This window comes from Lissotriton helveticus, chromosome 1_2 (assembly GCF_964261635.1).
Source record: "Lissotriton helveticus chromosome 1_2, aLisHel1.1, whole genome shotgun sequence".
Lineage (NCBI taxonomy): Eukaryota > Metazoa > Chordata > Amphibia > Caudata > Salamandridae > Lissotriton > Lissotriton helveticus.
In genome coordinates, this window is record NC_136058.1 from 283,061,710 (window position 1) to 283,080,338 (window position 18,629).

The 18,629-nt window shown below is 47.8% G+C and overlaps 1 protein-coding gene across 5 annotated transcripts in view; it reads left to right on the forward strand.

The window, feature by feature from the left end:
• The window catches only part of ARMH1 (armadillo like helical domain containing 1), a 649,433-nt gene that overhangs the window by 99,437 nt on the left and 531,367 nt on the right, over window positions 1-18,629 (forward strand). For all 5 annotated transcript variants that reach the window (XM_078671741.1, XM_078671739.1, XM_078671740.1 and 2 more), the window contains exon 3: window positions 1,539-1,607. In XM_078671741.1, coding sequence (XP_078527867.1) covers window positions 1,539-1,607 — 69 coding nt within the window. The remainder of the gene's footprint in view (window positions 1-1,538; window positions 1,608-18,629) is intronic.

An 18,629-nucleotide genomic window follows, 5' to 3' on the forward strand; every position in this document is an offset into this window, starting at 1 on the left:
TCACCCATTTTAGAGCCCATGCATCTCCACTCTGCATATTGTAGGAAGAATCAGCCTCCCCACTTTACCCCCCAAAATGTTTTGGCTCTAGTTGCACCTCTGGTTGTCTACAGCATACAGTTCCAGCTTTGATGCCCGCCATTTTCATGTGTGTGGTCCTCCATGAAGGAATGAAAGCCGTCGCTGAGTGGATGATGAACAGCCGACTGAAGTTAAACTTGGACAAGACAGAAGTCCTCATCCTTGGATCCACTCCCTCGGCCTGGGACGACTCCTGGTGGCCGACTGAATGGGAACAGCTCCAAACACCCAACGACCACGCACGCAACCTAGGGTTCATCCACGACTCCACCCTCTCCATGACAAAGCAGGTCAACGCCGTCTCATCCTCCTGCTTCAACACCCTCCGCATGCTCTGCAAGATCTACAAATGGATCCCCACCAAAACAAGGCCCTCATCAGCAGCAGGCTGGACTATGGAAACGCCCTCTACACAGGAGCCTCAGCCAAACTCCTGAGACGGTTCCAGCGCATTCAAAACGCCTCTGCCCGCCTAATCCTCGACATCCCTCACTGCAGCCACATCACCCCCCACCTGAGAGACCTGCACTGGCTCCCCATCAACAAGAGGATAACCTTGAAGCTCCTCACCCACGCGCACAAGGCACTCCACAACACCGGACCAGCGTACCTCAACAAACGACTCAGATTCTACACCCCTCCCGCCAGCTCCGCTTCGCCGCCCTCGCCACAGTCCCCCGCATCCGAAGAGCAACCTCTGGCGGCAGATCGTTCTCCCACCTCGCCGCCAAGACCTGGAACACCCTCCCCATCCCCCTACGCAGACCCAAGACCTTCTGACCTCCAGATGACTCCTCAAGACCTGGCTGTTCGAGCAGTAGCTGCATCCCCCCCCCCACCCCACCCCAAATGCAGTGAGACCTTCACGGGTCAGTAGTGCGCTTTACAAATGTTTTGATTGATTGATTGATTAATTCTGGGAGTGAGTACATTGTGCAGTATTAATATGCCCGAACCATCATCCAGGAGCAATAATAGACTTGCTCCCTGATTACGAGTTAGGTGTAAACATGTGGAGATTCATGGTGGCAGAAAATGCTGTTTCCAACCGTTATATCCACACATTTACTTTTAAACGTGCTTTAAGCGGGTGGTAAATGAGAGCAGGGGCTTCTGTCTGGGGTAGGAATGGTGGGGGGGGAGAGAAGGGAATGAATAGTTCTGGCACGGGTGAGCACTGAATGCTCCGTCCCCTCCTACCTTGCCAGAGGAAAAGTCGGTGATCAGGAGGTGCAGATTCCAAGATTCCATACTGATATCCCGCCCCGCCTGACTCATACTTAGGGCCTCAATGTTTCTTGCAGAATCCTTCAACATTCTGGGTATAAGATGCGAGTTTGCCATAACGCTCCCCCCTAGCCCCCGTCTCCATTGTTCTGCTGTGTTAATGCTGATCTCTTTGTGCTGTTGTCACTTCCAAGTGTCCCTACAAAGTCCCTTAACAAGTGCCTCCTCAGCTACATGTTTGGAACCTGCCTGAACGAGCTGCTCCAGTCCATTGGGATCTTCCTATCGGCCACGAGCAGGTGAGCGAGATTTAACACAATGATTGTGGTGCCTGCTGTAAGCTGAAGGTGGAAGAAAGAGAGCTCAGGTTTAAGTTGGTTGATGTGATTGTGAGAACATGTGGCATGCTCAGACCACATACATACTGAAAACTACTGCTCATGTGGCTTGTTCTGCATCTTGTTTACTCCATGGAGGATGTGTATTATCTAGAAACAGTAGCACTCTGATTGAAAGCTGGCATCACTTACTGTTTACTGTTAGCTGTAGCCAGCAGTTTACCAATGGATTTTCTGGAGAAAAAAAACATTTCTATATGCAAAGAGATGCTAATAATGTTCAATCAAATTAACCACGCATTGCTGAAACTGAATTTTATGGCTGAAAACCCAATGTATGTGGATCATAAAGGCCGACTCTGCTAACTTGCTTGGCAAACTAGCACTGTTGAGAGACTTAAGTTGCCCCATCCCAGCGAACAGAAGGTTTAGATTGCGTTTGACTCGATGGTTCGAAAGTCTTTATTCGGCACAATCAAATTAGGCCATAAAAGAGCAGTTAATACTAAATGCAGTACAACTATCAAATTAATTACAGATAAAAACAGTTGAGCACATATACGGTGTTAAAACAGATTAAACAAATACTACAGTTAGATAAAAATACCTTTCCTGATGCGAATTGCAACCTTAATGTAAGCAGTAACACTAACACATAGAGTAGGGACCTCCAGGGCACACAAAAAGCGTAGGGAAGCATTATAATACCGGATATTATGGGCAATAAAGATCAGTTTCAGAATTTGTTTCCTTAAACAATCATAAAAGTAGCAGAACTACATAAAGTGCTGAGTGCTGTTTCGAAATGGCGTCGCGAGGGCACGGTTTGTCCCTGTACCTCTGGTTCATACTGGGGAAGGCAACTAGATGATGTACTAGGCCCAGCAGTAACCTTGTTGAGACAAAGCGGTGTTGGGTGTTTGTCACCAGGGCCCAGGACAGGTACTTAGCCCCACTTCCTTGTGGGCCATTGAGGATGGAGTTGAGGCAGGGATACACAGAAGGCGCCTAAGAAGGGATTTCTCCTCAACCGGAAGAGGACCGCAGGATGTATGACCCCACCGGCCCCCACCATACATAGCGGCTGACAATGCTCTAGCCATATATAATTTTAGATCAAGCGTTTTGTATATTTTGGAATCATGAACCATTATTAGAGAAAAGATGCCCAGATAGTAGAATGAATTAACCTTCACAATAGGAATGCCCATGATAAAAAAAGTCCTACACTTCTGAGTGTTTTTCCCGCAAGGCATTATGAAAGTTTTGGCTTCATTAATCATTAATTTCCTTGCTTCCATCAATTCAGCGAAGGTGTCCATAAGTCACAGCGGTCCTAGACATTAAGACTGCGTCATCCGCATACAAAAGCACAGGGACCAGGCGTCCAGCAATGATGTGTACATCAGCCTGCAGGGTCGGAAGGGCACAATCAATGCTGTTTACATTGAGGGAAAATAAGAATGGGGCCAGAACGCAGCCCCGTCTGACCCCCCTGGGAGGAGCCGGTTCAACCATGGCTGCTCGGAGCTGAAGCTCCGTGGAAGCCCCGCGCACAGCAACCTAGAGCGGTGCTTCATCACACCAAAACCAGCAGGAAAAACTCACTCCCGACATTGGAGCATTGGGAGCATCTGCCGCTGTCGGTGCCGTCCCCCCAACCTGCTTTGTTGCTGTGTAATCGGCTAAAACTCGCCAGGCGATCGCACCTCAAAATGGCGCATGGGGCGGAGCGGACTATTGTGTAACAGAGCGGGGACCGCGAAATCAGGAGCGGGCCCCTGGGAGACTGCATCGGGGGAGTGGCAAGAACCGGAGCTACCCCCTCTACATCCCCAGTGGGCGCCTGCAGAAGAAGTGGAGCAGGTGTTACCAATGGTGCAGCCCTGAACATCGGAGCGACGCATATGCTCAGCCCGCAAGGCAGCAACCACTAAGCCCAAGAACCACCCAACGATCCCCCGGTACCTGTGGAAACTCTGTGACAACGGAAGATACAGGATCATCCGGTGAGCACACCAGGAGCCCCCGGAAGCCTGCTCCGGTGTTGCGAGAGTCCCGCACGCCTTAGCGGACGCGCTGCAGGGGCTGAGAGGCGGTGAGTGGGGGAGCAGAGAAAGCCTCAGGCGATCCAATTGGGAGATTTGAGGACCGGAAGGTGCCTGAATCTATTCCCCATAAAAACTTTGCTAATATTTGTAAGCGGGATCCGCTACACCAGACCCCAAAATGGCGCTTACCAGGGAAATACCACCAGTGAGTGAGGATTCTGATGTATAAACTGGATGATAGGCATTACAGAGTAAAAGAATCACAGAATCAGAGGCAAGACCAACGGCAGAGTCACAGGATTAAACAGATCCCCATAGTTCATAGCTCTTTACCTGGTTCATAACGAGACCCGCTAATGCAAGGCCCAGTCTTGCCTTAATGTACAAAGGCACCAAGAATCAATATCTGCAATGTCACTATGGAGGCCTATTGAGGACTCATTTCTGATGAAGTTCAGGTTTCTATTCACAATCCCTCTTCAGTTTCACGCCCGCCAAGAGGACTGTAGACACGAACAATGGTTTGTCCCTCAATTCTACAGACTTTGGAACTGTCCCTTGCATCTCTGTGCTCCACACTCTTGACCTGGAGGTGAGTTTGAGGACGAGGCAGTCGGCGCTTCCCTGTAACACTGGGAACGGTGTGTTGATGGATCTATGACGATGCTCCCGGGGCGGATACCTTAACTGTTCGTACTTACAGCAGTACCCCAGCAACCTTGTCCGATGCCCGGGGTAGCTGTCCTATACAGGTATAGAGGAGCTTGACTCGGGTACATCCCCTCGGCCAGCACCTACCCAGCTGGACATCTGACACAGTTTTTCTCGTCTCCCCGCTTTGTTTTCCTTCCTTCCCCCTCCTCCTCCCAGTATCTTGGATATACTACGCGTTAATTACTCATATTATTGTGTAATCTCATGTTTTTCTCCTATGTCTATACTTTGCTCTTGTAACTGATGTAATTATGTAACTTGTAAACCTCTGATCCTCATGTAAAGCGCTCTGATACCTCCGGGTGTAGCCAGCGCTATATAAAACTTTGCAAATAAAAATAAAATAAAAATGATGGGGCTCCCTGTTGGGGCCACATCCACCCCTGGTAGATAGATTCTTGTACAACCGGGAAAGGAAGAAAACTATATTTGCAGGGTCCCTAAGTGAGAGTAATGAATGCCACAGAATCGAGGGGTCCACCAGATCGAAGGTGCTACTGAGGTCATCAAAGCATAAGTGAAGATAACCTGACTTAGCCTTGGTATATTTCCAGATGAACAAGTCTAAGTTTACACACTGGTCCTCTGTCCCCAGCCCACTCCTGACCCCATTCTGGGCTTTCAAAAGAATAGAATAATCTGTAGCCCACTGCTCCATTCTCTGAAAAACAACCCTGCCCAACAATTTCACAGATGAGTCCAGAAGGGAGATGGGGTGATTACACTTTGGGTCAGATGTATCCCCCTTTTTAAAAATTGCCACAATAATGTAATGAGCCCAGCTGTGAGGTATTTTGCCCTCGGCTGCTGCATTAAACACTCGAGTCAAAATGGGGCTCCACAACCCATTCATAGCTCTATAAGCCTCAACCAGCACCCCATCGGGCTCAGGAGCTTTGCCCTTCGCACTTCTTCTCAGAGCTAAGAGGACCTCATCCAAGGTGAATGCAAGAGGCCTGCTACTAGAGAGATTGGTACTCTGGGCATGTCCACTGGTTTCGGTTGACAGGACTCTGGAACTTTGCTAATAGTTGGATCAAAGAGCTTTACAAAATGGTCAACCTGTGTTTGGAGAGGGACAAAGATGTTCAGAGACAGAAACGTTTTTGAGAAAAGGAGCATTCACCGTGCCCCAAAACCAAGTGACATCATTGGCCACTTCTCAAGCTAAATTCAACCTGGCCTCTTCCCTAGGCTCCTTTTTCCTAACACCGTTTTCCTTAATCGCTTAATAGAAGAATAGTCCCCTGTAGAACTGTGCAAAACAATCATCAACATTCTGGATGCCTGTGCACATAAATGGTCAAACTAACTGTGTCTCTGGGAGGACTTCGATCTAGGCAGATGTGTCAAACTATTAAGCACCCTGGAAATAGCTTCAAATGCACGAACCAATTCAACATGGTGCACCTCAGTGCCTTGGAAGGGCGAGATTTTGATCGATACCTTATATCTATTGATCTAAACCTCGATCTGGTCGACTGAACCTTTGTTTCCTGTCTTTGAGGAAGAAAGTGCATCTATTACCAAGCTAGTTCACCCAATAAAGGACTCTGCTCCCAAAGATCACAAACAACTTCTAGCTTTCAAAAGTTTATTGTAAGGATATGATAAGCTGCAAATACAGGCATCTCAGAATGAGATTCACGAGATACACAGGTCCAACTACATACATGTGCTCTCTGAAAGCCCTCAGACGAGCAACGGAAATTACTAACACAAGTTCTAAGAATAATAAAGCTATCAGCATTGACGCATATCTCTCCTTCATTTAAGTTGGAGGAAAAACGCACAGGTTAGGCTGTCCCTACCCTGCTCTAGATGGTATCCCTACTTAACCAAATCCCAACCTAACAAAGGTGTCAGCAGTGAATGACCCCCAAGGGAAGTCACTCACTCTTAGTCTCTTGGTGAAAACCTATAGTTCTCCAGTCATGACCCCTCTCTGCCTACCCATCCGCTCTCTAAAGGGTCCTCAGGTATCTGCTCTAACTCCACCCATGGGTGCTGTCCCTAATACAAAACAGTCAACAACATTTGAGACGCCCTCACGAGACGCCCCTCACGTGGTGTAGCTTCTGGCTTTTTCCATGATGCTTTGTATTGGGCCTCATACGTTGGAGTTGACCTTGCTTCTCAGACTCTTCTCCGGCCCGCTGATACCCCTTAAACATTCCAGAACCCTCCTCCATGTCTGGGCCGTCTCCTGAACAGACCTCTATTCATATTATTTATAATTGGATTCCCCCTTTTCTCTTGCAGACAGACATCTGCAGCCAAGATCCCAACTCTCATAGACTTCCAAAAAGGTTCGCAACATTTCTTGGCCCAGACCAGTACGTGTAAACCAACGTTAAAACATTTCAGGCCTACAGCATTTCTCATAATGATTATAGCATTTAACTTCTTCATTTAATTAAAGCATGTTAATACTCTTATTCTATTATTCAGTAAACACATCTATAAATCATGGCCCATTAATGCAATGACCAAAACATTAGTACAATCTATGTCGTGAAAAGAAACACCTTCCCCTTCCCTTCTAGCTCTGGCCCTGAGGCCTACCACATTCTGCGTTTAACCACATGCCATCTTACATTTTAACAGCTACACGACATGGATTCAGGAATAATCACATCTAATAAAATCATATAGTGTCACACATTTCTGTATTAGTTCCACTTCTACTTAAATCTCTACATTAGCTATACATTTAGAATATAATTGCAGATACTATTAGCACTCATGGCATTTCTCCTCATGATTTGTGCTTACTACGGGTAAGTGTGATGCACTCATACATTTAGGTCAGTTTGCGCTCTCTCAGTTCCCCCCTTTGATGACCTCTCGGGGTCATCACTAACATTTAAACTGCAGTTATTGGTAGCATAACTTGTCTCTGCGCTTCCAGAGCCCTCAGACTCCTGTACTGATTATCTTGTATGGCAGCCAATCTCTGCAGCTGCTCTCTTTGGGCCCTTTCTGACCTTTTTTCTCTGTACCATTTGAATACCCTCACCAATCCCCACAATATGATCCCACAGATCAATATTATGATTACAGGTTTTAGTATATACCACACAAAGCTTTTGCCTAAGGTGGAGATCCACCCTCCAACTGCACTCATTCCGTGGCCCACCTTTTCCCAGACATTTTCTCTACTCAAGTCTTCGATCTCCTTGTGAATATCAGTTATGTTCCTAATAACTTTCTCAAGGGGCTTTGAATTGTCTGGAATGTAAGTACAACATTCCTGGACCTTCAAAGCCTTACAGACTCCGCCCTCTTTTGCTAGTAGGACATCTAACGCAAGACGGTTCTGAAGAACCATAGCCCTTATCGATTGCATCTCTCCTTCTACCAGCATTAAGGACTGAGCAGTGCTGGCAGACAACCTGTCGACGACTGTTGCCAGTCGTCTAATTTTAACATCATTAAGGATTAGACCCAAAAGAGGGAACATAGCTCCAAAGACATCTCCAACCATTTCTGCATCTCCTATATCTCTCCTTCCCCTCGATGATGTCTTGCCCTCAATGATCTCTAAGTCTTGTGCATGATATATTTTGGGGAAGACAATTGCTAGGTAACATGATCCATACCAGTTGTCAGGTAGTCTCACGTAGGCATTTCTTCCACATACAAAATACACATTTGGAATCACTTGCATTCCCTTCAGGAAATCTTTAGTATAGTACTCTATATTGAAAGCATGTTCACAGTCGACTTCTCCCACGTATACATTTTCATAATATGTTTTGGCTCGGTGAAGACATAGCTTTCCTCTCTGCGTCTTATCTAAAGCTATTGGACCACTACTACCCTTTCTCTTGTGTGCCTTCTCTTCCTCGGTCCAATCTGTTTTCCATTGTCCTGATTTTTTCAAAATCTTTTGTCTCCTGTAACGATCATCCACCTGCCCTATGAACTTCTTCTCGACTTCTGACACCTTGCATGTCAGGTTATTTCTACGGGCATGTGAAGTATCTAAGGTATTCCAAGGAATGAAGAACTTGGCCAATCTGTCTTCACTCTTCCAGTAGTCCCATTTGTTCATCTGCTTATAATTTGGGACTTCTGGCAACACTGAATCATAGTTGGAGAAATAGTATTCAAAACTATCTCTCTCATAAAATATACTAAGCAATAAGCTACATGTAATGCCATATGTCAGCGGGAGGTGATGATATCGAATGCCTTCATCTACAGACGCCGGCAACTGCATGCAGACGTAACAGTCCTTAACCTCCATGGCATCCACGTATTCATATAAGAGTTTAGCATAAGCATTTGACCTAAAGTCTCCTTGGGACTCATCTACGTGTAACCTGCGGGCTTCTGCAGCTAATAACGCTTTCTCTTGAATGTTTTCCCTTTTCTCACCAGCAACAGTAGGTGTAAGCGTTTCTACAGATTTCACATCAGTTACCTTCGCCTCTTCCTCATGTCCCTTTACATAAGAAATTGTTACCACTAAAGCTATCAATATTATCACTCCTACTATTAGTGTACCTATTATACATTTAGCTCTGCGGTTCTGGGTGCCGGCTTCCATTTCGTCAGACAATATGGCTCTCTCTTATTTTGGCAAAAAGTTCTTTTCTTCTCGTTCCTTTACAGTCTCTTTTTACTCCTTTTGTCTTTAGAATCCACACAACTGGAAGCTGACAACCTTCTTCGCAAAAGTCCTTTAACAGTTCAATCAAGACAACCCTAGCCCTTCTCCATCAACTCAAGGGAAGGTCCCTAATATTCTCTGCTTCCTGGGCGCTAGGTAATCTTCTTTTTCTACTCGCTTTATTTACAAAGTCCTTTAAGCATCTACTATCAGGTTGGTGCCTGCAGCTTCAATAGCAAAGTTCAGTATTTCCAAACGAAGATTGTGCTCTTCATGTGCTGTTATCGTTGTACCAAAGTCGGGGAATTGCAATTCTGAGAGAAACATGTGTTTTAACTTGCTGAGGCGGGGAGGTCTGGGGAGCATGAATGTTAGTGACCCTTCTTGTTCGACTCCGGGTACCAACAGTCGTATTTCCACGGTGACGATGGGCTCAGAACTGGACACCACCACCGCTCGGATCCTCCCTGTCTCCTGTTTCACAGACATTTGTCGCCAGATATGTCCACTCAGGGGTGGAGTATCTTCTGCTAGGCACACGCACTCTTCTTGACCTTCTTCGGTCCGGTGCTTCAGCGCCCTGAGCACCTTCTTCCGGGTCTGAGTCTTCTGATATCGGAGGAAGGGTTATCTCTGGAGTTGACCTCAGGCTAGAGCTCCTTCTTTGCGGCCAATTAGCTTCTCCACGTGCCCTTCTACTCCTTCTCCTTCTTGTCTGTTCTCGCTCTCTGTCAGACCTGTCAGTGTCTGACTCGTACTCCCAGCTACTTTCTCCTTCTGTAGCGTCTTCTGTTTCGCTGTTGTACTGACCGTCCTCAGCTTGGTCAGACTCGTTCCCTGCTTCCGCTGGCACCTCTACAGCTTGGCTAGCCCCCTCTATGGCTTCTCGGTCCTCTGTTGGACGTCTATCCGAGAGAGGAGCTGTTTCTTCCAGAGGTGCTGGAACCCTTCGCGTATGTGACGCGTGGATCCAATTGGGCAGGCCTCCCACCTTCACAGCCGTGTTCGTGATCAGGATGATCTGGAAGGGCCCACGCCAACGAACATCCAGGCAGCTTCTTCTCACATGTTTTTTCACCAGGACCCAGTCCCCAGGATACAGGTCATGGCACGGGCCCTGGCACGATGGAACCTCGGCAGCCTGCACCTGAAGGGACACAGAACGAATGGCGTCAGACAGCCCCTTACAATAGTCCAGGATCATATCATCTGTGATATTTAACAGTGCAGCAGTTGGGACAGATGGCAGCCTCATTGCTCTCCCCATTAACACCTCATGTGGTGACAACCCTGTTCTTCTGTCTGGGGTACTACGAAGGCTCATGAGAACCAATGGCAGGGCGTCAGGCCAACTCAGGGTCGTTGAGGAACAAACTTTTGCTATTCTGGCCTTGATCGTGCCATTGATCTGCTCCACAATTCCTGAGGCTTCTGGTCGGTAACTGCAATGCAACTTCTGATCGATATTCAGAGCTGCACAAATCATTTTCACAAGCTCGCTGTTAAAATGCGTTCCCCTATCTGATTCCAAAAAGGCCGGCACCCCGAAGCGCGGAATGAGTTCCCTAAGCAGTAACTTGGCCACTGTGAGGGTGTCGCACCTACGTGTAGGGTATGCCTCAACCCATCTGGAGAATACACAAACAACCACCAGGACATAGCGGAGGCGGTTGCACCTCGGCATTTCAATGAAATCTATCTGCATTCGATTGAATGGACCTCCAGACCTTCCTATGTGACTCAGTGCAACTGGTGTTCTTTTTCCTACGTTCAGCTGCTGACAGGTCACACAACGCTGGCACACTGCTTCTGCTGCTATTCTAAACTTAGGATTGTACCAAGTCTGTCTAAACACTCTCAGCATAGCATCTCTCCCTAAGTGTACGGGACCATGTATGAGTCTGGCCATTGGACTCACCATCTCATTGGGCAACACTGCTCTGCCGTCTGCTGAGACCCAAAAATGGGACTCACCCATTACACATCCTGCCTTTTCCCATGTTTCTTTTTCAAAATCAGGAGCATTTTCTTGCATGTTTGCCAGTTCATCCCAAGTATCAACAGTTTCCAATATCATGGCTAATTCAGTCCTTACATTTATTCCACCCACTTCCACCTCTGTGAAAGAGTATCCTTGCTCCGCGCAATACCGCGCAACTTCATCAGCATATCTATTGCCTTTCGAAACGAAGTCCTCATTTCTGGTATGTGCGGTGCACTTTACAACTGCAATACCTGCTGGGCATTGCAACGCCTCTAACAACAGGCGCACAAACTCTCCATTGCGAATGGGAGAGCCTGAAGAGGTCATGAACCCTCTTTGAGACCATAACTGCCCGTAATCATGAACCACCCCATAACCATATTGGCTGTCGGTGTATATGGTGACTCGAATTTGATTGCTTGCCAAGCAAGCACGTGTCAAGGCAATAATCTCGGCTACCTGAGCGGAGTGTACTCCTTCCAGGCACCCAGCTTCCACAACTCCAGCAATTGTACAAACAGCATAAGCTGCTCTCAACTGCCCAACTTCGTCTCTTACACATGAGCCATCGACAAAGAAAATTTCGTCTGGGTCGGTCAGTGGCTCATCTACGATGTCGGGTCTGGGTTTGGTGCATAGTTCAGTCACATCGAGGCAGTCATGGTCTGTACATTCATCATCATCCTCGATATCATTTGGGAGTGGCATCAAGGTGGCAGGGTTCAAAACAGAGCATCTCTTGAGGGTCACATTCTCTGCAGCAAGAATAACTTGCTCATAGCGCGTGAGCCTGCTATTGGTCAGATGCTGTGTTTTGGTCCTGGTCATCAACAGTTCAACAGAATGAGGCACGCACACCTCTAAGGGGTGCCCCATGACGATATTTTCACATCTTTCAATGCTGACACCCGTTGCAGCAACGGATTTGAGACATCCGGGCAACGCTGCGGCTACTGGGTCTAAAGTAGCCGAGAAATAAGCAACTGGTCTACGGGCATTCCCATGGATTTGGACTAACACAGACAACGCGCAACCTTCTCTCTCACAACAGTAAAGAAAAAATGGTTTATTGTAATCAGGCATTCCCAATGCCGGAGCACGACACAGGTCCTCTCGCAGCTGTAAGAATGCCATCAAACAGTCTTTGTCCCATGGTACCGGATCGCTCACCTCCTTGTGCGTCAGTTGTTGCAAGGGCTTTGCTTTCAGTGAAAAGTTCGCGATCCACTGTCGGCAATAACCCACCATCCCTAGGAACATCCTGACCTCTCTCTGTGTCTTAGGCGCATTCATTTTCATGATCGCCTCTATCCTGTCTGGTGACACCTTTCGTTTTCCTTTCTCTATTCTGTGTCCCAAGTACTGCACTTCTGTCAGGCAGTACTGCAATTTTCCCGGGGACACCTTGTGCCCATTGGCAGCTAGGTGATTTAACAAAGCAATGGAGTCCTCCCTGCAAGCTTCTTCTGTTTCTGACGCCACGAGGAGGTCGTCTATGTACTGGACCAGAACTGACTTCTGGGGCAGCACTAGACTTTCAAGATTTTTCTTCAAAAGCTGGTTAAAGATCGATGGGCTTTCTGTATACCCCTGAGGGATACGACACCATGTTAGGACGCGACCTTCCAGCTTAAATGCGAAAAGAAAATGGCTTTCTTCGTCCAGAGGGATCGAAAAGAAAGCCTGACAAAGATCGATCACAGTGAACCACTCAGCTTGGAATGGAATCTGAAACAGTATCACTGATGGATTCGGTACCACTGGACAACACAAAACGACTATGTTATTAATCTTTCGAAGGTCCTGCACTATCCGAAATTTCCCATTTGGTTTCTGCAGACCCATAATCGGGGAGTTGCATGGACTACCCACGATTTCTTTCAGTATTCCCTGTTTAATCATGGACTCGATCACGGGTTTTATGCCTGCAATCGTTTCTGGAGTCAATTTATATTGGGGTGTTCTTGGGAACTCAGCATGCGGTTTCACTACAATTTTCACTGGGTCCACCCCTTTGACCAATCCTATCTCTTCCCCAGTGAAATCCCATACTTCTGGTGCCACTGTCTCTCTCAAGTCCCAGGGGAGCTCATCTACTGTCAAAGTAGGGTACAGCTCCACGCATATTCTTGAGTTTGCAACTTTGAAGTCTGCGTCATCATCATTGGTCAATACCTCCACTCCCTGAGGTGTACAGTATATTGTACAATTCAATTTACACAACAGGTCTCTCCCTAGCAGACACACAGGACTTGAATCGCAAACCACAAACTGGTGCTCATCGCTGTACTTCCCTATTTTCACCTGTACCGGTTCTGTCAATTGGCTGGTTATTCTCCTGTTTGCGACCCCCACCACTTGTATGGTCTCTCCAGACATGGGCAGGTCTGGAACTGCAGCTGATCTGATCGTGGACCTAGTGGCTCCTGTGTCCACCAGAAATGTCGTAGGGCACCCTGCTACTTCTGCTTCGACATAGGGTCCCCTCTGGTCCACCTCCAAGGCTGCCCCGAGGGTGCAGTCTTCTCTTTCCACCCTCTGTCCTGTTAATGGGTCCACATAATAGCACTCTTCTCCTTCTACAAACAGGGGCATCTGTCTATAAGTCTTACCCATAGTCCCTACTCGAGGAGGTTGCGGGAACTGGACTCGGGGAGGAGCCCCCCCCCCTTTGAGCACCTTTCCCTGGTATGTCGTCACCCCTCTTGTAGGTGCGCTCTGGACCTCTTCCTCCTCTTCCTCTTGTTCTCCTATCTCTACATTGTAGGGACACTCGCGTTTCCAATGCCCCACCTCGTTACACTGGTGGCACCTAGTCGTTTTCTTCAAGGCAGCTATGTCTATTCTGGGTCTAAAGGTGGAACTCTCCTCATTGCCCTTGTTCTGACTGTACTGCTTCTTTCCTCCTGTACCTGTTCCTTGCTGCTGTTGCTGCTGTCCCCCCTTCCCTGCTGCCTGCATCTGTACCACCATCAACTTTTCTTTTAGTTTCTTAGCCTTGGAGTCTATCTCATCACAGCAGTACCTGGCATATCTCAGTATTTCGTCTAGGGGTTTACTTTGCCAACAAATCGAGTGTTGCTGAATCATTAAACTAATATCCGGTCTCAGTCCCAGGACGAACTTGGACACGAATTGCCCTATGTCTTTTGGATCCATTACATCCAGGCCGCTATACTGTTTAAACGCCTTCAGCAATCTCTCGTAATATTCGTGGACTGTCTCTTTGGGTTCCTGTCTGGTTCGGTCTATTCTGACCCAATCTATGTCTTGCATTGGCACTTTCTCTTTCAGCCAAGTCATCACTCTCTCGAATTTTGCCATCACAATCTCGGACGGCCCATTAGTCTTAGCATCTCTCTCTGGCTCCGTTGTGGGCCACTCAGCGCTAACCTTGCATGCTGTCCACAGATCTCCTGGTACTACAATGTCAAACAGCGTGTTCAGATCTATCCATAGGACCTTTGAGATTTTTACAAACCTCTCGACTTGCTTGTACCACTCCACTGGGTTTTCCCGCAATTTGGGGAAGGAGGTGGTAAAAGCAGCTAAATCTCCCCTACTCCAAGGGACATGCACATAGTTCCCATTTGCGACTTCACGCAAAGGGTATGCTTCTATTCCCTGCAGTCCTCCTGGTGTCATACCAAGCGTGCTTCTCCTGACGGTCCCTTTCTTGGACCACCTCTCTTCCCACTTATCTAGAGCCCTCCATGTCCTTATTCCAGTGATCAGTTCCCTTATGTGCGTTTTCAGCCCAATCGTTCTCCTCTCATCTAGGTCTCGATCTGTGTAATGTAGCCTGTGGTTACCCTGTAATGCTTTGGTTCTTGACAGGTCCACCATATATTTGCCTGCTAGTTCGACTAACTTCTCATGGATTGCTCTCGCCTTTCGAGTGATGTCCTTTGCCATATACAGTATTTCATCCTGCTCATACATTTCCATTCTTTCTAAAGGCAGGGTACCATCTATCATGTCATCCAGGTCTGACCTTAAGCTGGCGACATCGAGTCTCTTGGCTTTTATCTCAGCTCGCAATATGTCTTTCGAAGGGGGCTCACTGGTCTCCCTACCATCCCAACTCCGAGCTCTACGTTTGGGCTCGGGAGAGTTAATGAGTGCCCTCCCTTGCTCCCATCTCTCCAGGTCCCATGCTCGGCCATCCGATCTTGGAAGGTGATGGAACACGGGCCTGTTACCCCTACTCTTGCTCTGCCCACTCTCTTCTTCTTCTCTCCTTTCACCGTACGCCTCTCTGTTATTTTCCCTCTGGTCGCTACTCTCCCTTTGCCTAGTATCACTCAGTATCCGATACGATCCTTCCTGGTTCCCCATATTCCCTGGGCTGCGCTCATTTCCATCATCACAGGGACTATGGTGCGACCTCTCACAACTCCCATTCAGTTCTCTGGTGCCGGGCACACAGTGTGGACACTTAAAGCTGTTTCTGTACTCTTGCGCTCTCCTCTCCCCTTCACTGAGTATTGGGCGCGACACCCCTCCACTCCCGGGGCCCCCGTTTTCCAGGTCTGTTCTATCTCCACTCCGGGCCCAATGGGTGACTCCCCTACTATCTCTCTCTCTACAGTCCCACTCCGGGCTGCTCTCCCCAGCCCCGCAGTGAGTCCGAGCTCTGCTGTCCTGACTTTCCCTTTCAGCTTCTGCAGCTATGATGCTCTTGTGAGCCTCCACTGCCTCATCCCACTGCTTCATGTACTCATTTAGCTCTTGAAAGGATTTTCGTCCAGATCCCCTCAGATCCACTGGCCATCTAGGGCCCCCAGGATCCCCTCCTGGGTCCCCTGCTGGGTGCACTGGAGTGCTCCACTCTCTGGGTATCGGCATCTGACTTGGGGAATTAATCGTATCTTTCCTCCTTGCCGTCCCTGCTCTTTCTTTGTCCTTCCGTACCCGTTCTTCCCCTCTTGCTCTCTCTTGGTCATATATCGATATTATAGGACCTATGGTAACAGGTACCTGTAGTGCATCTGGTAATGTGTAGGATGTGGCGCACTTCGTTTCCGGCGCTCTTTGTACCACAAACCTACCGACTACCTGTTGCACCTGACTAGGCTGGGACAGCTCTTTCTTTGCCTCAGGATCCCACTCTGAACTGGGAAGCGGTCCATGCTCTCCTGCATTGCCCCCCTTTTCTCTTTCACTATGCTCGACCTCTCCCCCTGCTCTATTATACGGGGGTGGCCTGTCTGTCAATAATCTGTTTATCAGGCTGTCCTCTGTTTCGCTCTCATCATCTTCTTCTAGGGGGCTTTTATTTCCGGGCACCTCTAACACTGGGTACAGTTTATTTACTTCCATGTTATGCACTCTCCATCTTTTAGCATCCGCATCCCACCTGGCATCCTGCACTGCCCTTACCGATCGTTTCACCCTTTCTTGTCGTCTGTTCATATTCTTTTCATGCGCTGCCCTAATCCATGCATCAAGAGCTTCAAACTGGGTCGGTCTAGGCAAGGGTCTCATTGAGGTCATGACTGATTTTAATCGATGTAACACCTCTAATCTGAACGTCCCGTACTTCGGGAACGTCAGTTCCTCATTTCCTTCCGTAATCTTACTCCACTCTGATATCCAAAGAATCGTATGCAGCCCAACATTTACTGCCATGTAACGAGCCGGCGTACCCTCCGGCGGGGCTTCTTCCCCTTCATACGATCCCCGCTTCTCTTTTTTAAACGCCGCTCTCAGCCATTTAAAACACTTCATAATTATGCGCACAATATCCAGCCTCGCTACTCTGTTTACTTCCTGATGACAATCCACCAATCCTGTCGCGGCTTTGCTAACTTGGCCTATCGCAGCGCGGTCTTTCTCCGGTCGGCCAATCACGTCGCGACCCTTTCTGACGTCTTTGCTAGCTGGCCTATCACAGCGCGGTCTTTCTCCGGTCGGCCAATCACGTCGCGACACTTTCTGACGTCACTTTTCTTCGCTTCGCAGCAGCACCCCTCCTTTCTCAACTCGTCTCCCGGTTATGCATGCGTCCCATTCATACACCGAAAAATGACTACTTCCGACCAAGCGGTCACTTCCCTCGACTGTACGTCCACAGTCTATATGTAATTGTCAACACAACTGACGAAATGTCTATCGTCTCTCTGATAGGTTGCTTACACACACAGTAACCTCCGACCAGCGTCCGTTACTCACGCACTCACTCTTACGTTCCCCCTATCTCGGTCTTTCGGGTGATCAATGGTACCTCATGACCCCCTTCACTCCAGTTGACAATTACTCTGGGTGTCCGATACACCCGAACCACTTAAGCTCTCCTTGAACTTAAGATTTCCACCGGTTGCGCGCGCTCACAACCTGTTCCACAGTCACTCTACAGACATTCAACTCCGCCAGACATTACAACATAGATACAATACAAAAACACCGCAATCTAACACGCATAACCCTTTATACTCACTCTCGACCGATACTGCTGCTTTTTCTGTCTCACGTCATCCGGATCTTCTTCGGCGGGCGGTTCTTCCGATCATCGATTTCTAGGGGCCTTGGGGTAAGCTAACCTGGCCTAGGTTACCGTCCTCAAGAAGGCAACCATCCTCTGCTACCAACTGGAAGGGCGAGATTTTGATCGATACCTTATATCTATTGATCTAAACCTCGATCTGGTCGACTGAACCTTTGTTGCCTGTCTTTGAGGAAGAAAGTGCATCTATTACCAAGCTAGTTCACCCAATAAAGGACTCTGCTCCCAAAGATCACAAACAACTTCTAGCTTTCAAAAGTTTATTGTAAGGATATGATAAGCTGCAAATACAGGCATCTCAGAATGAGATTCACGAGATACACAGGTCCAACTACATACATGTGCTCTCTGAAAGCCCTCAGACGAGCAACGGAAATTACTAACACAAGTTCTAAGAATAATAAAGCTATCAGCATTGACGCATATCTCTCCTTCATTTAAGTTGGAGGAAAAACGCACAGGTTAGGCTGTCCCTACCCTGCTCTAGATGGTATCCCTACTTAACCAAATCCCAACCTAACAAAGGTGTCAGCAGTGAATGACCCCCAAGGGAAGTCACTCACTCTTAGTCTCTTGGTGAAAACCTATAGTTCTCCAGTCATGACCCCTCTCTGCCTACCCATCCGCTCTCTAAAGGGTCCTCAGGTATCTGCTCTAACTCCACCCATGGGTGCTGTCCCTAATACAAAACAGTCAACAACATTTGAGACGCCCTCACGAGACGCCCCTCACGTGGTGTAGCTTCTGGCTTTTTCCATGATGCTTTGTATTGGGCCTCATACGTTGGAGTTGACCTTGCTTCTCAGACTCTTCTCCGGCCCGCTGATACCCCTTAAACATTCCAGAACCCTCCTCCATGTCTGGGCCGTCTCCTGAACAGACCTCTATTCATATTATTTATAATTGGATTCCCCCTTTTCTCTTGCAGACAGACATCTGCAGCCAAGATCCCAACTCTCATAGACTTCCAAAAAGGTTCGCAACATTTCTTGGCCCAGACCAGTACGTGTAAACCAACGTTAAAACATTTCAGGCCTACAGCATTTCTCATAATGATTATAGCATTTAACTTCTTCATTTAATTAAAGCATGTTAATACTCTTATTCTATT